Raw genomic sequence first — 15,083 nt, 5'->3', positions numbered from 1 at the left:
ATTAAAGCAAACTATTTACCAGTTTTCAATCTAGCAGCACAGTCTTATCCTAGCTTTCTTCTCAAAATGCTCTATGAATCAGCTTTCCCCAACACTTTGCAGTACTAGGAAATGAACCCAGGGCCAGAGCCCCTTTTTTTATTGTTTGAGGCAGGATCTCACTAAGTTGCCCAGGTGGGACTTGAGCTTATCATGATCCTTCTGCCTCAGCCTCCCTCAGCGCTGGGATTACAGGTGTAATGCAGGGCTTGAATGTGGTTTTAAGCATCCAGATTGGAACTCTGAACTGAAGGGCCAACTCCTCTCTATGTGCCTTACTTTCCTGACCTTGGGCAAAATACTACTCTTGCCTAGTATTTTTTTTTTTAATGCTGTTAATAGGCTGACAGGTAAGAAAGAAATGAATGGATGTAGAGAACACATTAGAGCAGTGCCCACCTGCAGGGGGTCTTGTCTGTCAGCTGCTGCTGCTAGGAGCCAGGCTTTGGCAAGGGGGCACTGGGACAGGAGGCTGAGTAGACTGGCACCTCCCTCAGAGGCATGAAGGCCTCACCCACCCTGCCCCCAGGCTTCCCCAGCAGCGCCATCCTGTGGGCCTGCAGCCAATCAGCCACAAGGGGCAGGGTGCAGAGGGGACAGGAGCCCCACCCCCATCACCTGCTGCTCAGCCTTCCTAGGCCCCTCAGCTGTGTCCTTGGGGACTGGTCTTCACTGCTAGGCAGAGGCTGTGAGCTCCACCTGGGCCTTGTGGGTGGCTTCAGAGGACTGGGGGGCCAAAGACCAGCAGACCACTCCCAGGCTGCCCGGGACGAAGCCCTGAGAGTCCCAGCCTCCAGGTGAGGGGACTAGGGGTCAGAGACATCCTGTGGGGCGTCTAGCAAGGAAGGGGTCAGACACATCCTGTGGGCCAGGGCTGGCTATGGGCTCTGGGGTCTAGGTGTGACAGAGGGGATGGCCTGGCCAAGGCACGTTGAGACTAGTCACTAGTCACAGCTGGGAGCTCAGTGTTGGCGACTCTGCCGGGCCCACCCTCAGCAGGGTATAAGGGGACGTCTCCAGGGCCACTGGGGAGGGGGGCCTCGTGTGACAGCTGCTCCAAGGAGAGAGGTGGCACTGGGAAGACCCGTGGAGCCCAATAGCCTGTGCAGATGTAGGACCAAGGTACTGACCACAGCTAGGAGGAGAAAGGAGCTCTGGCACCAGGAAAGGACAAGCAAAGGTGGGGGAGAGATGCAGAGGCTCTGTTGGATCCAGTCCTTGGCTGCAGGCCCAGCAGCCTCTGGGCTCCCCTGGACCCCCATTCAAGACCTCAGAGCCTTGGCAGTCTAGCAGGTTTATTGTGGTTAATGGAGCACTGTGACACTGCACCCTGGGGGCAGGCAGTGCCAGGAAGGAGTGAGGGGGCAGTGAGGTGCAGGCCCAGTCTCCTGGGCCGACACCGTCATAGGAGTGGCTGTGGGCTGGGTCTGCCTGGGACGTTTCCTGGAGACTGTGGGTCAGGGACAGCAAGGGCAGCAGGGGCGCAGGGAGCAGCCAGGCCTCTTAGAGGACCACAAGCCCCCTACGGCCTCAGACTTCAGGTGGCTGTGACAGCCCTCCCCAGGAGACACCCAGGCCCACCCTGCAGCTCAGATGCCTGGCAGGGTCAGGCTTGGTGCCTGCTCACGTCTGCAGCTCCAGGGCACAGTGGGGCTCTGAGGAGGGTGGGTGGGCTCAGCTGAAGCTGTGTGACACCCGGAGGTCCTGCAGCACCCCAAGCAGTGCCACCAGGGGGTCCTCAGGGGCTGGAGGCAGAGGGGCCGTGAGGGCAGCTGGCAAGGTTCCCACAGCCCCCCAGCCCCCCAAGAGAGTCCCGGCTGGGAGGAACCTACCTTTACCAGGGCCTGCGGGCACTGTGCCTGTCTCTGAGGTCCTGCTCAGCTCCCGGTGCTTCTCCCTGTGGGGAGGACAGGGTGACGGCCATGGCCACAGCCGGGCTTGCTGGGGGGCAGGGTGACCCCGTGTGGGCCTTCTGAGCCCACTCAGTGCCGACTCGTGATCTATACTCATGACCCTACCCCGTAAGTGTGGGTCAGTTAGCAGCCTCTCTGCAGCCCAAGCCAGAACCTCATTGCTGGGATTTGTGGGGCCAGTGGGGATCTCAAAGTCCCCATCTCATCTCAACTCACCTTGGAATGAATTGCCTATTGGTGTTGTTTTTCTTTTTTTTGGATACCAGGGATCGAACTCAAGACCTTGTGCCTTTGAGGCAGGCGGTGGCACCACTGAGCTAAATCCCTGGCCCTGCCTATTGGTTTTTTGGGGGTGCTAGATAGGCCCCAGGGCCTCACACATGCTAAGTGTGTCATCTAACACAGAGCCACATCCAGCCCTGAAGTTCCTCTGTTTTTAATTTTTTTTCTTAACCTTTTTTTTTTTTGGTACTGGGGATCGAACTTGGGACCTTGTGCTTGCAAGGCAGGTGGCGGAACCACTGAGCTAAATCCCCAGCCTTTAATTTTCTTTTCTTTTTCTTGTACAGGGGATCGAACTCAGGACCCTGTGCTTGCCAGACAGACGTGGTGCAACTGAGCTAAATCCCTGGCCCTGTTTGTTTTTTTTAGTACTAGGGATCTAACTCAGGACCTCGAGCTTGCAAGACAGGCGGCACCACTGAGCTAAATCCCCAGGCCCCCTCATTTGTTTTTTCTTGTTGTTTCTTTTTTGGTAGCGGGGATCGAACTTGGGTCCTTGTGCTTGCACAGCAGGCAGTGAAACCACTGAGCTAAATCCCCGGCCCCCTTGTTTGTTTTTTGAGACAGAATCTTGCTACATAGCCCAGGCTGGCCTTGAACTCACAGTGATCCTTCCTCCTGCCTCAGCCTCCTGAGTACTGGGATACAGGCATGCACCATGATGCCTCCTAGGCTAAATTTCCTTAAGGGGTAGAAGATAGGTTTAGTTTTGGTTTGGTTTTGGTTTCAGTCCTGGGGATTCAATCCAGGGTCTCTGCACAGCGCTACATCCCCAATTCGTTTTTATTTTGAGACAGGGTTACTAAATTACCCAGGCTGGGGTCAAACGAAATTCTCCTGCCTCAGCCTCCCAGAATGGTGGGATTACCAGCATGCACCACCACACCCAACTTAAGCAGTTTCTAACGGGGATCCTGGAGCCTGCCAGATCTTGCTCTGTGTTTCCAGGAGGACGGTGAGCAGGGTATGGTCTCAGGCTACGTGCCACTTATTCCAAGGTTCTTGGGGCTCCTCCCTCTTACCCTATCCCTGCTGTTTTGGGACAGATGTGTCCTCTGCTATGGCCTAGCAACTCCTCTTCCAGGCCCTGCAGTGCCAGCCCAGCATGCTTTCCCACTTTGCTGGGACAGCATCCATATTTTTGCCAAGTGGCCCTTGCCTGGCACACCCATCCCTGCTTCCTCTGAGACACTGTCAGACCTCACAGACCAGCTCTACAGCCATCTCCTCTGCTCTCTGCCCAGCCAGCATTTCGGAGGGCCTGGGATGTGCTGGACTCAGTGCTGGGGACGCAGACTTGCTCAGTGCTCACCAGGGTCTCATCCTCAACCTCACAGTGAGGTGGATGGGCCAGAAATGAGGCCACAACATGCACTGAGGGGATGTGTCACCGCTCCAGAGGGTGAGGAGTCCCGTGAGCTTCAAGAGTAATGGGGAGGGGCTGGGGATTTAGCTCAGTGGTTCCACTGCCTGCTTCCCAAGAGCAAGGTCCCGAGTTCGACGGCCCCCCCCATACCAAAAAAAAAAGAGTAATGGGGTGGGCTTCGGGGGGGGGGTGACACATCATCCCCAGCACTCTGGAAGGCTGTGCAACTTACAGGCTTAGCGAGTCCCTGTCTTAAAGTAAATAATAAAACAAGCAGCTGAAGATGCAGCTCAGTAAGAAAGCCCTGGGTTCAATCCCCAGCAGCCTCCAGACTCTAAACCAGGGCCTGGATGCCACGGTCATGGCACAGGCAGCAGGTCCGATCAGCCACCAATGCCCTAGTAAAGAGCCACCCGTCCCCACCCACCACACAGCCACCGAGCTAGGGTCCAGCTGAGGAAGTCTGTCAGTTTTGACTGGGGGGAGGAGTGTGGGGTGGGCAGTGGGCCAGGACCATGCTGTCAGAGGAGGCACCACCAAGTGATGGCAGACTGCTGGCAAGTGCAGCCCACAGGGGAGGAAGTGTCTCTGCTTGGACCTCATGAGCTTAGGAGGGCTTGGCAGGAAGTGAGAACCCCAGGAGAATCAGTGAGGAGCAAGGAGGACCTCTGCGGCCTCCACCCAGGGTGGGGAGTGGGAAGAAAGCAGCCCCACTGCAGTCCACTCTGAGGCCACCATGGGGGCTGGGCCTACCTTGAGGCCAGGCAGGAAGCAGCCTGATCTGTGGGGCTTGCATTGCAGAGAGCCTCGCCGGATGTGGCTGTGAAGGTGGTGAGGTGCTGGGCCCCACAGGAAGGGAAGTGATAGCCACCACCCAGCAGCCCCAGCTCGAATCCCAGCCTGACCCAGCCTGGTTGCCTGGCAGTCCTGTGTGGGACGTGGTGTGGCCTCCTCACCACAGCATGGCCTCCACACTCAGCAGGTGCCGGTAAATGAGCTGAGCCTCAAGGTCATGGTCCAGAGGGTCATTCCATTCCTGCAGTGTCACTCGAGACCGGGTCTTGTCGCAGCCCCGATCTGATGGCACAGAGAGGGTGGAGTTACTATGGGACCACCATGTCCAACTGCCTGGGGGTACAGATAGGAAAACTGAGGCCTGGGGTGGGACAGGGATGGACTCAGGTCCTGCCTTGGCTCCTTCCCCACCTTTCTGGATGCAGGAGCTCAGCTTGGCTTCAACCATGGGAATCCTGACTACTCAGCACGTATGTTGTGTAGGGCACCACTCAGGGGCGCTAAGGGTAAAGTATGAGACTGGGGAGAGGGCTGGGGTGGAGCTCTGTACAGCACTTGCCTAGCATGCCCGAGGCCCTGGGCTCCATCCCCAGTACTGCAAAAACAAACAGCCAGGTATGGTGGTTCCCATAGGCAAGACGATCATTACGAGTTTGAGGCTAGCCTGGGCTACATAGTGAATTCAAGTCCTGCCTGATGTGAACTTATCTCTGGAAACAAACAAGCAAATAAACAAAAACAAACACAGGTCATGGAGAAGTGGGCCACCAGGGGGTGTATGCCTCAGAATAAGGTGGCCCTGTCATGTGCTGGTTTTGCCATCTTGGTTGAGTCACCTGCCCTCTCTAAGCCTCAGTTTCTCCCTTATAAAATGGGACCTCAGGCCCTGCTTCTTGGGCCATGGTGAGTTCCACTTCACCAGGAACAAGAGTGTCGCCGTGATGGTCACAGCCAGGCTATGGGTTGGGACAGCCAGCCAGCAACATCCTTGTAAAAGCCACCAGTCCCCACCTCTGTTCAACTGCAAATCCAGAGCAGGGCTGGAAAGTGGGGGTGAGGGTGTGTGGCCTCTTTCACGCTGGGCTCTGGCTACAGAGGCCTGGCCTAGGATCCAAGAGCTCAGTCTACTCTGTAAAGCAGGTGGGGGTAAAGTGGGGCATATTAGTGAACCCAGGGCCTTTGCACTGAGCTACATCCCAGGCCTTTTTCCACTTTTTATTTTGAGTCAGGGTCTCACTAAGTCATTGAGGTGCCCAAGCTTGGCTGCGATTTTCCTGCCTCTGCTTCCTAGAGGTGAGGCAGGTATCAAAAGTTCCAAAACTGCACTGTCCAACAGGGTAGCCTCTGGCCACTGGAAGCTATTTAATTAAAACTAAATTCAAACTAGGGCCCAGGGTTTAGCTCAGTACCTGTCTTGAAAGCACAAGGTCCTGAGTTTGATCCCTGGTATTAAAAAAAAAATTAAATTAAAACTTAGAAAATTTAGATCCCAGTTCCTTGGACACAAGACACACTGACACACTCAAGCCAGGCGTGCAAGTGGCTAGAATATCAGACCACATTAATGTCCACCACTTCCATTGCCACCAAGAGTTCCAGGAGCCACTTCCTCCCAACTTCTGGTGCCCATGGCCCACAGTGCCCTCCTGCCCAGCCCTGTCTCAATGCGGGACTGTGGCAGCATAGGTGCTCTGGGGCCCACTAGCCAGGTCTCCCTCAAGTGCCCTGCTCAGAATACCTGTCACACAAGAAGCTTCTCTGCAAGATCAGGGTCCCCAGGGGCCCTGCCAGATGCATCTGGGAATGCTGGATGAGAAGCCTTCAAAATGGGATTCTAATGGGTCTTCAGGCCTCAGCAGATTCACTCATGCGCATTGCACATGTTGTTTCTGCCTAGCTTGGAGCCCGTGTGCCCAGAGTACCCGGAGGGCGGGCTCTCCTCAGCCTGGGTCCCCAGGGCTCCCACCTGTCCTGTCCTTCTGGTGGCAGCAGCTCCATTTGTCCCCACGAAAGACACCAGGGTGGTAGGAACCCAGCAGGCCGGTGTTGTTGATGCTCACTTTCCGCAGTGCAGACAGCCACTGGTTCAGCTCGTTCACACACTGCGGGGACAGCATGGTCACCACCCCCAGAAGCTGCCCTCCTAGCCCACCCCCCCCCACCCCTCCATGGCTCCAAATCCATGGGCACAGCCTGGTAAGCAGAGCCTCCGGGCACCCCAGCACCTGCCTGCTGCATGTGGTGGCCTTGCTGTCACCTGTTCTCTGTGGCTCTGGACTCTGACCCCAAGGGGAAGCCCTAGCAGTCAGGGTCCCCCAAAGTCAGTGACCTCCTCTCCCAGGGCCCGGAACTGTCACACCTGGGAAGAAGCCAAGCCCCTCTGCCTCAGCCTTCCTGCTTCTTTGTCCTTGTCCTTGTCCCAGATACATGCCTGCCTCACCCCTCACCATGTCGCCGTTCTAATGCCACATATCAGAAGTCCCCCCTGCCCACCCTAAGGCAGCCCCCCCAAGTACCCTTTGGTCTCTTCCAAAATACTTAGGGAACTGAGGCAGGAGGATTGCCCCAAGTTCAAGGCCAGTCTAGGTTACATGGTGAATTCAAGGCCAGTCTGAACTATACAGACAGACCCTGTCTCAAAAAGCAAACAAGGGGCCGGGGATTTAACTCAGTGACACATCGCCTGCCTGGCAAGCACAAGGTCCTGAGTTCGATCCCCAGTACTGGAAAAAACAAACAAAAAAACCCCAAAATATTGTGCTCGCTTCGGCAGCACATATACTAAAAACCCCAAAGTATTCATTGGTCCATCTTCTCCCATCAGATACAAGCTTCATGAGGGCAGAGACTCTACCACTGCATACCTCACCTAGAATTGTGCCCAGAACCTAGCAGCTTCTTTATATATACATATGTGTATACATATACAGTGGTGCCTCGATTCATGAACATAATTTGTTCCACGATTTTGGAAAAGATGTCCACATTTGTGTTCATGCCAGAAAAATGGCAGCAGTCATGTCTGTCATCCATTGCAGAGTTTGCAAACAAAAACAAAATTTTGCCACACACCTATTTGCGAACCTATTTTTTTTTCTTTTTTTGGTACCGGGGATTGAACTTGGGTCCTTCTGCTTGCAAGGCAGGCGGCGGAACCACTGAGCTAAATCCCCAGCCCTTGGAAACCAAATTGTTCACAAACAAAAGTGTGTGTGAACCAAGGTACCACTGTATAAGTATATACAGAATCCACAAAGATATATATATGTATACACAACTTCAGCAGTTCACCATATTAATAAATGTCTGGAAGCTAACGGCCACCACTTTGAGCACCTCTTGTAATTGTAAAGGCCAAAAGTAACTTGTATTAATCTCGTCATGCCTCAATAGATTTAGTATTAAATTATTTATACAAGTTTTTCTTTTCCTGATATATTTTTTGGTGGACTCTGTATATGCATAGCACATGTGTTCCTCATTTAACAACCAAGTTCCATTCCTATGAAAAGGTCATCGAATGAGGACCACTACATAAGGAACTGTATATAGTACATATGTCACAGTATTCAGAACAAATGGTCAAAGGAAACTCCAACGTGATGACTTTGCTTTTATTTGCCTATCTCTCCCATGCAGTACTGTGATGTATAACAGGACATAAAGCTACAGTACTAGGCCAGGGGTTTAGCTCAGTGGCACCGCACCTGCCTTGCAAGTGTAAGGTCCTGAGTTCCATCCCTGGTACTGAAAAAAAAAAAACACCACAGTTCTGTACAGTAGCTAAAATTACTACTGTATAAACTAGGTATAAGAAAGGACATTGAGAGTCTATAAACAAGATCTACACAACTGTACCAAAAAAAGGTGGGTCAGGGCCAGGGATTTAGCTCAGTGGTGCCACTGCCTGTCTCAAAAGCTCAAGGTCTCGAGTTTGACCCCGGGTACCAAAAAAGAAAAAGAAAAGATGGGTTATAAATCTGAACAGCCTGTCTCACTCGCAAGTCTGAACAGTATTAAGCAGGTAGGTCATTAAACGAGGAACATCTATATTTGTGTGCACATCTATGTTTTTGAGTGACGGCAATAGAACATGATAAACGTATTCTCTGCTACTGAATTATATCCCTAAACCCTCAAATTTTTTTGTTTTTCAGTACTGGAGATGAAACCCAGGGCCTTTGTACTGTGCTACACTCTCAGCTCTTTTTAAATTCATTTGTATTTTGAGACAGTGTCTTAAACCACCAAGTTGCCCAGGTGGGCTCAAACCTGTGATCCTCCAGCCTCTGCTTCCTAAGAGTACTGGGATTACAGGCCTGCACCACCCCACCCAGCTCCTCAATGGATAGTCTTAAATGAATGAATGAGTAACAACAGTGATGAGCAGAGGAGCAGGCTATCTGGGAACATACCAGAGCCCCACACAAGCATGAATGTGTGATTATTAATGTTGGTACACACACAGAAACACGGATACTGGCTCGGGCACTTGGAAATACAATTTCTCACAAATGGTGCAACATGCAAAGTCCAAATCACTGGGACATGTGCATTTAGGTACTGGGACACACAAAGACTACCCCTCCACAAACACAGACCACACACTGGGAGCAGATACACCCTGCTGTACCCAGTGTGGCCAGCAGGGGGTGGAAGACGGCTCCTCCTCCAGGCCCCTGCCCGCCCCACCTTGCACTGCAGGTAGGCGGTCTGCAGCTGGCCCACGTCGTCCGTGTAGATGACCTGCATGACGTGCGAGCTGCCGAAGCTCTTCTCCTCCACCTTTTCTGCTGCACAGACGTTGGCCAGCTTGATGAAGATGCTTTTCTGGGTGAGCAGGGGAGGGGAGGCTCAGGGCAGCTCCCCTTGCCTCTGGGCCTCAGGCTCCCCTTCCCGGCAGCACCCGGCCTGGCTGGGGACCCAGAGGACTCTGTGAGCGACCTAAGCCAGGACACAGCCCTGACAGATGGTGACCAAGCGCCCAGGCCCTGGGAGGGGTGGAGCCGGCCCCAGAGGCCTGAGCTTCAGAATGAGGAAGGACACTGGGTTTGTTTCCCAGGTCTCCAAGCCCTTCCTGCTGGGACCTGGCTTGTCCCTGTGCACTGATTAATTTTCTAACTGGCCTCTGCTTTCCTGGGCTTGAAAGTCATATGACAGAAAGATGCTGTGGATCGAAACACCCCCCTTCCTGAGGGACCCCCAACTTGCCAAAGCCAAATCAATGTCTCCCTTGCAACCCTCTCCCTTTTTCCTTTTTTTGCAGTGCTGGGGGTCAAACCCAGGGATCAAAATACTAGGCAAGTGCTCTCCCACTGAGCTTTAGCCCAAACCCCTTCCTTACCTTGCCTCTTTCTTCTTTTTGTTTTTTTGAGATAGGGTCTCACTTTGTAGTTCAGGGTACCCTTGAACTTACTATGTAGCACAGGCTAGCCTTGAAGTCCCAGAAATCCTCCTGCCTCAGCCTCCCAAGTGCTGGGATTACAGGTGTGCACCACCACACCTGGCCTCTGCTTGCCTCTTGAATACTCTCCCATCAGAACAAGGGGTCCCTATGGGCCTAAGGATAACACCATGCTCCCCAGCCTGCCATCCAGGCTCATGGGCCCCCAGGCCTCAGTGACAAGCAGAGGCACCCTCTCCTGGAAGCTGTGGGGCACACCTCTGAGCTGTTTTGGGGTGGGATCTGCCAAAGGACAAAGGGGAGGCAGAAGAGACGGGCAGTGCTGCACAGGCACCCACAGGACGTGTCCAGGGAAGGGCAGAGCTCATGCCAAGGAGCACGAGGTGGGCCAGACTTGGGGGGACAGGGCACTATCATGGGATGAGGCTCGGCTGAGGATGCAGAAGGTACCCAGGGGACCCTGCACTAAAGAACTGGTCAGTGAGCAGTCAGCCCGTGAGGACCAGCAGAGACCTGCTTCCAACCAGACTCCTGGGAAGAGCGCTGCCAGGGGAGGGTGACGAGGGGCAGGGGCGAGCACACAGTGAGGGACCAGAGGTGAGCAGAGGTGAGGGGGAGGCTGTGCTGACATAGAGAGGCCGTTACAATGGGATACGATGCAAGAGTTGTGCGTTCTCACTCATATGTGGGGGCAGAAAAACAGTCCAAAAAATCGCAGGCATGGGAGAAGTGCAGAATGAGCCAGAGCTGGGCAAATACACCTGTGACTCCCCAAGGGGACACAGCTGGAGGGGAGGCTGTGAGCACTCACAGGGACTTGGGGCCTTCTCCCCTAAGCACGTTTCCTTTGCAGCCAAGTCACACCGTGGAGATGTGCACCACCATGAAGGGTGACAGGATGGCGCTCCGCCTCAAGCACCAGGTTCATCTGTGACCTGGGAAGGACCCGGGGTGTGGCCTGGCCAGATCTCAGCCAGCAGAGCTGGGGGCTGATTTAAACAAGAGCAAGTTTAAGAGAAATAAATACTGGAGCTACAGCTGGATGCGGTGGTCCACACCTGTCATCCTCGCACTCTGGGAGGCCGGGGCAGGAGGATGGAAATTTGGGCAACTGAGCCACTAGCAAGACCCTGTCTCAAAATAAAAAGTAAGGGGCCAGGGATTTAGCTCAGTGGTTCCACCACATGGCTCGAAAGCGCAAGGTCTCAAGTTCGATCCCTGGTAACAAATAAATAAATAGTAAAATAGGGGGCTAGAGATATAGCTCAGCGTGAAGGGCTAATACCAGAAAACAAATAAGAGGAACAAATACTAAGCTCTAGTATTTTGAGGTTTTTCTTCTTTAGATGGGGTCTTACTCAATGCAATTCTCCTGCCTCAGCCTCCAGCCCCCATGCTGGGATTCCAGGCATGCACCACCATAACTACTATTTTTAGAGAAAAATAAAAAATCACTTGAGGGGCTGGGGATTTAGCTCAGTGGTTTCGCAGCCTGCTGCGCAAGTGCAAGGACCCGAGTTCGATCCCCAGTACCAAAAAAAAAAAAATCACTTGGGCTTTAGAAGACTGAATGTAACTCCACTGTGAGATATAGTAACAAAAAAGATACTATATTAACACAAGTATAGTGACCGGAAGCAGGGAAGTGACTGCCTATTCCAGTGATGGCAAAACTTTTACAGCTTTCAATGATAATAAACAGCCTGCTGTGGCACTCATGCCATAGGTTCACTACCACCGGCCTATCCTGCTATTCAGTGTTCCAATAATGCCCATGGTGCTGTGCACGGTTCTGGAGACCACAGTCTAAGAGGGGCCTTGGAAAATTAAAGTAGGCCAGGAAGACAGAGAAAGGGGCTTTGGTATCCATCCCTAGGGGAATAAGTAAAAAGCTCAGGGGTTCTGGGGTTCTGGAGACCACACTTGGGCCTGTGGTCTCTGCCACATGAGGGCAGAGGAGCCGAGCAGAGATCAGAGGAGAAAACCACAGAAAGCTGACTTCAGTTCAAGGTAAATCAATCTCTTTCTGTTCTCTCTCAACACGGTCTCACTATGTAGCCCAGGCTGGCCTTGAACTGACAATCCTCCTGCCTCAGCCTCCCAAGTGCTGGGATTACAGGCAGGCACCACCATGCTAGGCATAAAGAACTTTCTAACAGAGAGCTACAGATGGAATAAGCTATGTTTGCCATAGTGAGCGCCCTGTCGTCAGAGATGTAGACTTTCAGGAATCTTGGTGAGGTGATCTGCGACCCAGACAAGATCTCTGCGATCCCTTCCAGCACTAGGATTCGGGATTCCTGCCTCCCTGGTGGCCCCAGGCTTCCTCCTTCCCCTGGCAGTTGTGGGGACCCCAAGGCCAGGCAGCACTCGGGGAGAACCTGGCATGTGACTGCACTCCTGTGTGTGGGAATGACACGAGCAATCTGGTGAGACAGGAGAGGAAGAGCAGGTGTGAGTGGACAGCTGCGGCTCCCAGCAGGTCACACTGGAGCCCCTTGCAGGAGGGGGGCTTCCCCTGGTGGCAGCAGGGTGGACATCACAACAGTGGCTCGAGTGTCCTAGTCACAATACCTGACTGGCTTTCACAGACTGATGATGGGCAACTGGGGGCCAGAATTAAATAATGCCTAGGTGGCAAAATTGTGTAACAGCAGCTCGAGGGGTCCCCTCATCTGGCGGGACCCCTAGGCTGGCTTGAGACCAGGGGCTGACAAGCTAGCTCCTTCACCTCTCCCGTGCCACACTCGCCTGCTCAGGTGGGCTGAGCACACTGCACAGCACCCCAAGCCTAGACGCCTGGGGTCCAGGTAGCCCAGAAAGAGGTCCCCACCCTTCTTGGGAAGAGAGCTCAAAAGGGAGCAGCCTGGAGACAAAGCGCCTCCATCAATGCCATGTGTCTAGCTCATGCCATGTGCCAGGCCTTGGCTGAGGACATGCACAAAGACCATCTCAACTCAGTGTCAGCAGCATGGAAAGTGGGGGCCCCTAACCCACATTTACAAGGGAGACACTTTCCCCATATACATATGGCTGAGCTACGGCTGGACACCCCATCAGCCAGCCTCCCTCCTGACCCACCTTGGAGCTGGGTGTCTTGGCGAAGCTGAGGGCCTCAGTGGTGAGGGAGAAGTGGAGCTTCTTGAAGGAGAAGGATGCAAGGGGGCCCTTGCCCTTGGTCCTGTGGATGAAGAGCGGCCCCTCCTTCACCAGGGGCGCCTGCAAACTCAGAGTCCGCTGCAGGTCCAGCTCTGTGGGCCCAGGAGGGAGGGCAGAATGAGAGCCAAGAAGGTGAGGATGAGGGGCCCAGGTCGAAGCAACCTTGAACAGCAGACCTGGGCAGTGGGTGGGCCAACCCATGAGTGATACTGACAGAAGTGGGAGGAGCCATGGGCCAAGTCAGAGCAAACTGGAGACTGGTGGAGCCATAACCCAGTAAACAGAGGCATTGGGGTGGGGCTGTGCAGGGATGCGCTCACCCTCCTTCTCCCCGATGTCCACGAGCTTGGTGATAAAGTCCTTCAGCTGCGCCACACCCTGGCGCACAGTAGGCTGTAGCGGCTCCATCCAGGCCTCTTTGGCCCTGGCAACCGGCGTGTCCATGTTGCCCACATTCTGGACTGCCTGCAGGTGACAACCGTAAGGACCAGGCTTTGTGGGTGCACTGCACCCCAGCTATAGAGATGGAGGCAGAGGCAGCAGAGCACTTCCCCATAGGCATATCCCCAGGTCCACAGGGGATCAGGAATGAATGGATCATGGCACTGAGGCCTTCAATGCGATCTGATCAATGAGGTCATTTGAGCACAACCTATTGACCTTCCTCTACAGGATTTTGTTTTGCAGTACTGAGAACTGAACCTAGGACCTTTGCACTGAGCTACATTCCCAGCACTTTAATTTTTTATTTTGTGACACTGTCTCAGTAAATTGCCCAGGCTTTCAAGTGTCCTGCCTCAGCCTTCCAGACTGGTGGGATTACAGCTGTGCACACCACCCAGCTCCTCCACAGGTTTAATACAGACTTTGCTGCACTGGGGAGCCCATCCCGGTGCTGGGCAAAGAGGTGCAGCCTGAGCGTCTGGAGCCCGAGGTTGGAGGCCCCGGATTCACCAGACTGGCGTAGGGTTACCTCTGTCTCCTTGGGAGCCTGTTCCCTTATCTCTGAGACGGGTTTAGCGGAGGCAACCACGAGAAAGCCTTGTAAAGTGCAGTTCCAGGCAAGGCCTTTGCAGAGCCGGGCACAGCAGTCCAGCCCAGGCCCCTGTGCTACACGCAGCTGGCCACCCGAGCCCTGTCCGCAAGCCGCACCTTGGCCAGCAAGAGCAGGGTGCGGCTGGTGCGGGCGTCTGCGTGGCGATCGCGCAGGTGGAAGAGCTTGGGCGACATGATGGCGGGAGAGAAGAAGCGCAGGCACAGGAAGCTGGTAACAGCGATGAAAGGCACGTTCTGGAGGGGAGCGGAAAGGGAGGCTGGAATCCCCCAGGCTTGGGTCCCTGCCAGCCTCCTCCCCACCTTTCTGAATGATCCCGGCTCCACTCGCCTTTGGGACCCCTCGCCCGCCCCTCTGCCCGGGCCCCGCCCGAAGGGGGCGCACCTCATGCTGTGTGCCAGGGAAGCGCTCGCGCACTCGCTGGAACAGCTGGCGGAAGGTGGCGCGGAGCACAGCTGGACAAGCGCGAACCGAGCGGCAGAGAGCACTCAGCAGTGCCCCCAGGTGGGCGCGCAGCGTCTGCGCGCTCTGCTCCAGCACCTCGGCCTCGCTTTGTGGACGATGCAGCCGGGAACACCTGCGCGGGAAGGGTGGGGTGGGGTGGGGGGTCAGAGGTGCGCAATCAGGGCCTACACACACGTCGTAGCAGATGAGGGCTCCCAGGGATGCAAACGCTGAAAGGTATTAGCTAAGACACGGACACAGACATCGCAAAAGTGGGCAAAGCAATGACAGGTAAACCCAGGCAGAAAGCCAGAAGCACACACTTGCAGATCAATCTGATTTGCTACCACGGGCTCACCCTACATCCTTAACTTCCACTTTGCTGGGGTCCAGCTCCACGTACTTCTTCTCCTCGAACACCCTGTCAATAATGGGGCCCAGGACGCCGTGCAGATACCGCATCCCTGCCACCTGGGGGCCACCGCGAGCCGCACTAGTCAGTCTCCCGCCTCCCCTGTGCATCACCTCCCAGCAGCTGACCTTCCCAGCCGCACCGTGCACCATCTGCCTGCAGTGTCCGCCCGGGACAAGGCCTGGTACACAACCAGGTGCCTCAACAAACTGCTT

General features: G+C 54.5%; 1 protein-coding gene across 6 annotated transcripts in view; it reads right to left on the bottom strand.

The window, feature by feature from the left end:
• Rasa4b (RAS p21 protein activator 4B) overlaps nt 1–15,083 on the bottom strand; it is a 30,261-nt gene that overhangs the window by 1,712 nt on the left and 13,466 nt on the right. The window contains exons 12-21 of one of the 6 annotated variants that reach the window (XM_004840109.3): nt 14,815–14,927; nt 14,397–14,589; nt 14,111–14,248; nt 13,279–13,423; nt 12,881–13,050; nt 9,088–9,225; nt 6,362–6,497; nt 4,557–4,677; nt 1,872–1,936; nt 1,318–1,784 (exon numbers count right to left, since the gene is read on the bottom strand). In XM_004840109.3, the coding sequence (XP_004840166.3) occupies nt 1,714–1,784; nt 1,872–1,936; nt 4,557–4,677; nt 6,362–6,497; nt 9,088–9,225; nt 12,881–13,050; nt 13,279–13,423; nt 14,111–14,248; nt 14,397–14,589; nt 14,815–14,927 (1,290 nt within the window). In that variant the 3' untranslated portion in view covers nt 1,318–1,713. The other 5 variants (XM_087196306.1, XM_013070520.3, XM_087196307.1 and 2 more) reach the window with 5 other exon arrangements.

This window comes from Heterocephalus glaber, unplaced genomic scaffold (genome assembly GCF_053883595.1).
Source record: "Heterocephalus glaber isolate CG9 unplaced genomic scaffold, H.glaber_assembly_v1.0 deba00001610, whole genome shotgun sequence".
Taxonomy (NCBI): domain Eukaryota; kingdom Metazoa; phylum Chordata; class Mammalia; order Rodentia; family Bathyergidae; genus Heterocephalus; species Heterocephalus glaber.
The sequence above is the reverse complement of the archived record's forward strand: the minus strand, read 5'-3'. Positions and strand labels throughout refer to the sequence as shown.